At 59.9% G+C, this 7,681-nt stretch overlaps 1 protein-coding gene across 1 annotated transcript; it reads right to left on the minus strand.

Moving 5' to 3' along the window:
* On the minus strand, positions 769–7,123 carry CDX2 (caudal type homeobox 2). Its single transcript, NM_001278769.1, is given in 4 exon segments — positions 769–1,982; positions 3,048–3,193; positions 6,560–6,774; positions 6,777–7,123. Coding segments are annotated over 4 exon segments (933 nt in total). The 5' UTR covers positions 7,100–7,123; the 3' UTR covers positions 769–1,733.

Below are 7,681 nucleotides of genomic sequence, written 5' to 3' on the forward strand. Positions count from 1 at the left end.
GTGCCTGTGGGAAGACGACGTGGAGGGCAAAGCCCTTCTCCCCAGGCCCCGCCGAGAGCGCCCAGGTCGGCAGCTGCCAGGACCAGAAACCTCAAGGGCAGCTGCCTGGTCCCCCGCAGATCAGCCAGATAACAAGCAACCATCACTCAGGATCTTCTTTTGCTGGATCTTGAATTCTTGTCTGTGGGGGCAGGTGGCCGGGTGGGGACCAGGCAAGGGGTGGGGTCCGAAAGGGCTCCCGAAAGCTTTTTACAGGAGGCTACGTTCGCGGAAACGTTGCCTTGGGGAAACAGAAAATCGAACCTTTTTACTCGAAGGCTTGTGTTTAGCTGGATCGAGAGGGCACCCCAGAGAGAAAGCACTCGCCGACGAAAGGAATGTGTGCGGTCGCCTCGACTTGGCCCGGATGAGACGCCGTGAGGGGACTCTCTGCCCCCGACGCCCCATCACTCCCCAGCTGAGAAGCAGCTGAGCGCTCAGCTGTGCATTTTGCCCACAGGCACCCCCAGGAGAACCACACATTCCACAATCCTAGGCTGGGCTCAGGCTTGGGGGCAGGGAAGGTCTGCGAACCTGCTCCCTCGGGCTGCTGACGCTCTGGGGTAAAATGAGGTTGTCCAGATAACCTTCTCCCCTCCCACCCTGATTTTCCTAATTCGAGCTCGCCAGTGGGGAGACACTTCGTTTCTTCCAAATAATAACAATAATGATTCTGGGCAAAATCTGAAGACGATAAACACAGAATCAGAAATCTGGAAAGCGCATGTATCTCGTTTTTGTTTTTTCTCTTTAGAAAAAAAAAAAAATTCCACTGTGTTCAAATACCCACCCCCCACTTCCCTTCACCATATCACTTCTCTCCCCCATGGATCCAGAAGGCTTTTAAAATGCTGGCTTGGAAGTTACACAGACCAACAACCCAAACAGCAGCAACAACAACAAAAACGCCCCTTTTTCATCAGCCCCAAGATTGTGAAAATGACAGGAAGTCCAGGTTGGCTCTGGCATTTATAGCACTGACCATACATTCAGCCCAGAGAAGCGCTGGTGACAGGCTTTCTAAACAAGGCCCTGTCCTGGGCCCTTGTCAGGCCTGCAGTCCGAAACACTCCCTCACACCAAACACCACACAAACACCAGCCAAGCCTTTCCTGCTCTGGGCAGGGAAGAGAAGAAAGACAGAGACCTGGGGGTTCTGCGCTCTTTGGTGGGTCCAGGTTTCCATCTTAGCTGCCTCGGGCTTCTGCAGTTTAAATCTCGCCTGCCCTTGAGGCAAGCGGGGCCCGCTGATCCTTGGAGAACAGTGAGCAGACAGCAGCCATCGTGGCTCCAAGTCCCGGCGGTCCCCCTCTTCCCACTCCGCTGCAACCAGTCGATGCATCCTGCAGGTTTGGGAGGCAAAGAGCTGGGGGGCAGGGGGCCGAAAGGCTCGTGTCTGTTTTAGCCGGTCCAGTTCCTGCCAGCACTAAAGGAAGCCCCCCGGGTAGTTAGTTCCCATCTCCTTACTGGCAGAAGGTCAGACCAGAAAAAGTCAATTTCTGGGAGAATTGTCTTCCTTGAGGCCTCCAACCGCACCTGTCTTTACCCCAGTCCCCCGTTTCTCCTCGGAGGGCTGGGGAAGTTGGTGAACATTTGTGGGCGAGAGGGGAGGGGTCTTTCCTGAGGATTCTAGCAGAGTCCATGCTCCCCTTGGCTCGGCCTGGAATTGCTCTGCTTCCGCAGGCCACTGTGGGTCACTGGGTGACGGTGGGGTTTAACACGCCCCCAGCTGGCCCCAGAACCCCAGGGACAGAGCCAGGCACCGAGCCTTGCAGGGAAGACACGGGGCTCAGGGGCTCGGGGACACTTCTCAGAGGGCCTGGCTGCGGCGGGGGTGGCTGCGGTGCAGGGGGCGGCGGCGGCTGCGGCGGCTGCTGTTGCTGCAACTTCTTCTTGTTGATTTTCCTCTCCTTCGCTCTGCGGTTCTGAAACCAGATTTTAACCTGGCGATGGAAAGGTGGAGAAACACAGAAGGCGGTGAAGAAGAGGCGAAGGAATAAAGGACCGCAGGGGCTCGTTCTCCCATGAAAGAGGTGCCCTCTGGCCCTGAAAGACCCCAGCCTCCTCCCAAGCTTTCAGCCCCTCAGAGCCCAAGGCCGAAGCAGTTGCTGGAGCGCCATTCAGCCTCGAGAGAGAGACCTGCCCTCCTTCCTGTCCCCTCCCCCCCCGGGGGGGTTCTTTCCGAAGTCACTTTTATCTACGACTGTACTGGAAAAGTTCAGAGTCTCAGAACCAAGGGAAACAGAAACTGCCAGGCCCTTTCCACGCCAAGCAAAGGAGGCCAGCAGCCGAGGTACTTCGAAATGACAACCTTTGGCCCCTCAAAGCAAAACTAAAATGTAGTATTTTTACCTTGAGGTGGAAATGAGTTTTAAGGTGGGGCCCCCTGGCTGTACATTTGACCTGTTTTCTCCATTTCTTTCTTTTCTTCTCTCTTTCTTTCTTTCTCTCTTTCTTTCTTTCTTTCTGACCATATAGAGCATTCATGACCCAAGCCTCAGCCCTCTAGTTTTTATGGGCAGGGATTGGGGTCTTACAATATAGTTCTGGGTACAAAGAGAGTAAAAGCCTTTAAGTCTGTATTTTTATTTTTTTTAAATTTTTGGCTGGACCCTTGGCATATGGAAGTTCCCGGGGGCCAGGAAGAGAATCAGAGCTGCAGCTGCAACCCAAGCCACAGCTGCAGCAGAGATAACACTGGATCCTTAACCCACTGCACCACAGCGGGAACTCCATGCCTTTATTGACCCTTTATTAAATTTTGGATTAAACTATACTGCCATTTTCCTTGTACCTCCTATGTCCCCCAAAATAGAAAGAAAGAAAAAAAAAAAGACAATCGGAGGTGGAAGAAGCCTTTTTAAAAACCATCTAGAAGGAACATACATGCCACCTTCTTGCTTTATTCTGCCCACAGAACTAGGTGGATCCTGGGGCCTGGTTTCTAAGCCTCCCCACTGGACTCCCCCAGGCAGTGACCAGGCCTGGAGGGAGCGAGGTGGTCGCACCTGCCTCTCGGAGAGCCCCAGCGTGGCTGCCAGCTCGGCCTTTCTCCGAATGGTGATGTAGCGACTGTAGTGAAACTCCTTCTCCAGCTCCAAGCGCTGGTGGTCCGTGTACACGACTCGGTATTTGTCTTTCGTCCTGGTTTTCACTGTGGAGGAAGGAGAGGTTAGTGCTCAGAACGGCAAGGCAGCCCATCAGTCATGGGTAATGACAAACCTCCCTAACCCAAGGGCCATTTCTCTTCCTCCACCACCGTGGGGGGCCGGGGTTTGGCTGCTTCCTGCTGAGCCTGACCAGACCCCCCCCAGAGGGTCCGAGGTGGAGGGTGTGGGGCTCTCCGAGACCACAAAACTTCTCTTGGGATTAAGCGGGGTTTTTTTTTAATTAAGAAAAACTAAAACTCCATACAAGCAGAAGACAGCAAACCAAACACAGGACTGGAGCTGGCGAGGTCCACAGGGAACGAAATCGGTCGCCAGAGGCTTGGGAATACTCAGATTTTCAGGCCTAGGAGACACGGGTGCCCACCCTAAAATCAGACGGGATTGTGGGGATGTGTTGGTTATGTGTGTGTGTGTGGGGGGTTACTTTCTGTTTGTTCTTATTAGACGTGGAAAGGGGATGCAGAGGCTGATGGCTTCCCCCCCAGTCACCAGAAACACCACACACACACACACACACACACACACACACACACACACAGCACACCAGCCCTATCTGGTGGAATCTGAGGTCTGGCAGAAAGAAAATCCCTCCTGCTGGGGACATGATACCTGGCGGAGCCCAGTTTGGCATTGGGCACTCTTTCTTCTTAATCCTCCATTTATTTCAGCTGCAAACCCTGCCAGAGCTATCCTGACCAGTGATCTATGCTCATTGGATTGAGTCAACATATTAAACCTCGGATTGATTGTTTTACTGAAGGGCCTTGACAAATAGTGGGACGCAGGCCCGAGCCTGGCGTCTCCCCGGGGTCTGTGCTGGGTCAGCCCTGGGCAGAGCCCGGCTCGGGGGCTCTCCTCTTCCGCTCGGGGCCCCAGGTCGGGGGGCTTCTCCCAGCAGAACAGGTTCCCTCGCCCCGTGCCCGGTGCTGCAGGGAGATCTAAGGGGGCTGGGAGTTGCTCGGAGGTGTTTAATGCCCCGCAGGCCGACTTTGTTCAGGTAAAGCCCTTTGCAAACCACAACAAAAGCGCCCTGGGAAGATACAGGCCGGATCAGAGGGAGCTCCCCCGAGCCGCTGAAAGGAGAACACAGTCGCAAACAATGCAGGACAAGGCGATCTTATCAAAGAAAAGCCCTTTCAATGCCTTAATAACAACCGCATTCTGTTTGAATTACCACTACTGAGCAAATGGCGGCCCGGCTTTCATCCCCCTCCCCGCCAGGCGCATTAGCATCCACACAGCCGGCAGCGCATTTGAATGCGCGCGGCCGCCCCGACCCTGCGCCCGCGAACCAGGCGAACTGACACGTCCCGGGGGCCGGCGCTGCCGCCTCCGAGCCGCTCGAGCGGCCCGTGGGAGTCGCCCCTTTTTACAGATGAGGAAATTGAGACTCAGACGAAGTCACGCAGAAGTCCAAGGCGGGGCTGCCACGGGAGCCACGTCGGAGCCGCCAAAGACACCTCCGGGGCTGGAGAGCCGGGCGCAAAGGACTTCTGCGAGCCCAACTCTCCAGGAGCGATTCTCGCCTTGGGGTCCTTGGGAGCAGCTCCGGCCCCGGGGCTGCCCTTTCCGTCTCCCGGAGGGACCGGGGGACGCGGTGACCAGGACCCCTGCGCGCTCTGCAGCCCGCGCCCCCGGGGCCTCGGAGGCGCCCCGCACCCCCTGGGAACCTAGGAGGGGGCTGGAGGAGGGGAGAGATGAGAGGGACTTGTCAGAATTCATTATTGACTGCGAAAGTCACCACCCTCTTTCCGGGGCCCTAAAAGAGACAATGGCAGGGCTGGGAAGGTGTATATCAAAGCGGGCCGGGCCGGGTACCACCCCCCTCGCCCCTTGACAGATGACGCTCCGCAGAGGAGCCGGGCTCGGGCCCGCGGGCCGCGGCCTCCCGACATTAACATCACAAGGGCGCCCGGCGCCGACTGCGGCCTTGCCACCTCGTCGCGGGACATCACAGCGGCCTCTCATCTGCTGACCCCGCGGCCTGGGCTCCTGGGGCTCCCCTCCCTCTCCCCCCGCCGGGCCCCTGATCCGCGGCCACTCGCCCGCGACGCGCCAAAGGTCCCCCTTAGGCAGCCCCGGGGCCCCGCCAACTGCACCCCAGGCAGGCTCCGTAGAAAAGAGCCTTCCCTGAGAGCGCGCTCTGTACAGGCGAGGGCGCCTCTTCTTGGGGACGGGACCGAGCCGAGGCTGCCGGTCCTCGGCGCTGAGGCCTTCTCCCCGGGCGGCCGCACTTCCCACCTCGTCGGTCCCCGGCATGTGCCCAGTGACGCAAATCCCGATGCCCAGAGACAGCCCCCAACGGCTGCTCTGATTTATACGGCTGTAATTGGCTATAAACGCTGCAAAGTGGCCATAACCTGCAAGCCGGCCGGGCTTGGGCCAGAGAGGAGGGAAGAGAAAAAAGCGGAAGTGCCGAGGGCTGGGAAAGTCTTCGTGGAGGAAAAGGGGAGCCAAGCGAACTCTCCCACCACACCTACTGAACTTCCTTCCCACTTTGACACACATTCCCACACTCGGAACCTCTGAGCCCCCACAGCTCGGCAAACCCAAGATCTTTGCAGAGACACCTCTGGCACAATCTTCTTGAACGTACACACGCCTACACACACACACACACACACGCGGACCCTGGAAGGGAGGGTTCCATGATCCCTGACTGGAGCAGCAGCTGAATCCCCACCACGACCCGCTGCTTTTCTCCCTCTGCAGACACGAAGGGACTCCCCGGGTGTCTTGTCCCAGCCCTCGGCTGTTGATTGAAGTATCCCTTTGCAGATCAAAGGTTCCAAGACCTCGGCGCCCCCCTTCCCTACTTAGCTCCTGGGGCCAACACCTTCTTTCCAGCTACAGCAGCTTTGCCGGCTACGCGCTCGAGTTCCGCTCCCTAGAGTTGGCCCGAACGGCCAAACCTGGTCCCACGCGCGGCCCCAGGCCACCACTCTTCCCGAGGGGCTCGGACAGGGAAGGAGGACGTGCCCGGAGGGTCGAGAGAGCCCGGCCTGGTGAAGTTCGAGGGAGGCCGCGCACCAAGCGAGCGCGAGCGGCTCTACGTGGGAAGGGCGATTCGGCTCCGGTGCAGCCGCCCGCGACATTCCCGGGAGCCTCCCGAGAGTGTAAGGACTTGGGAACGAGACGGCTGCACAGAGGAAGCCTCTCCTCGGCCCCGAACCGAGCGCGGCTCGAGGGACCGAAATGTCCACTCCTGACCCCCCCCCCGCAGCTGGAGAAGCCTCGGGGGGCCGGAGCCCCCAGACGTTGTCGCTCCGCCCCGCCCCCTGGCGCGGAGTCCCCAGACCCGCCGGGGACACGCGCCGCGCCTTCCCCGGGCGCCCGCCGCCGCCACTTACCTTGGCTGCCGAGCGACGGCTGCGCGGGCTTCCGCATCCACTCGCACAGGTTCCGCCGCTGGCCGCCGGGGGACAGCTGCTCGGCGGCGGCGGTGGCGGCGGGCCCGGGAGGGCCGGGGTTGAGCGTCTGCAGCAAGCCCGAGGCGCAGGAGGGCGCGGCGGCCGGGTGGTGCGGGTGGTGGTGCGGGTGGTGGTGCGGGTGGTAGTCGGCGGGGTGCTGTAGCCCATGGCGGCGGCCGGGGAGCCCCCGTTGAGGCCGTGAGCCACGGCGTTGGCGGCGGCCGCCGCGCCCCCCGGCGCGTAGCCGTTCCAGTCCTCGCGGAGCGGGGCGCCGTACGCGGCCGGCCAGGACGGCCCCGGGGACTGCGCGCTGTCCAAGTTCGCGGCGGCGGCGGCCGCGGCCGCCACATGGTAGCCGCCGTAGTCCGGGTACTGCGGGGGGCTCACGAAGTTCTGCGGGGCCAGGTTGAGGCCGCCGGAGTGGCGCACGGAGCTGGGATACATGCTCACGTCCTTGTCCAGGAGGTAGCTCACGTACATGGTGGCGAGGTCCCGACGGCAAACCTCACCATGCTGCCTGGGGACCCACGCTGGAGGCTGCCGCGGGCCGCGCCGGGGAAGGGGCGAGGGGGCGCGGGAGCGGCGGGTGGCTGCGCCCCAGAGCGCGCTGCTGCGCCGGCTCCTCGCGGCGCTTCTGCCTCTGAGGCGGTCCCTCCCTCTGGCCTGCCTCGTCCCGCCCTCCCTCCCTCTCTTTCTTCCTTCTTTCCTCCCACCTCCTTCCCACTAGGCTGCAGAGGCGGGGAAGACCCGCCACAGGCTGGCGTGCGGAGCCCCAGGCCGGCGGCCTTACGTGATTAACGAGTGTTTACAAGACTCTTATTAGTAATGACACAGACACCAATGGCTGGAGACGTCGAGGCGCAGCGCGCGCACGGCGCACACCCCCCCGAAACATGATTTGCATTTTAAAAGATGGGGGGGGGCGCTCGCGAGAGGGCAGCGACCCATCACAGCTAAATATTCAAACCTTTATTGTTAAGAGCTTCCTCCTTCCAACCTTGGTGCACTTTAACCTCCAATCACAGGTTCAAAGAATGAAATCAAGAGACTTGCAAAAGAGAG

The sequence above is a fragment of the Sus scrofa genome, chromosome 11, assembly GCF_000003025.6.
Source record: "Sus scrofa isolate TJ Tabasco breed Duroc chromosome 11, Sscrofa11.1, whole genome shotgun sequence".
NCBI classification, from domain to species: Eukaryota; Metazoa; Chordata; class Mammalia; order Artiodactyla; family Suidae; genus Sus; species Sus scrofa.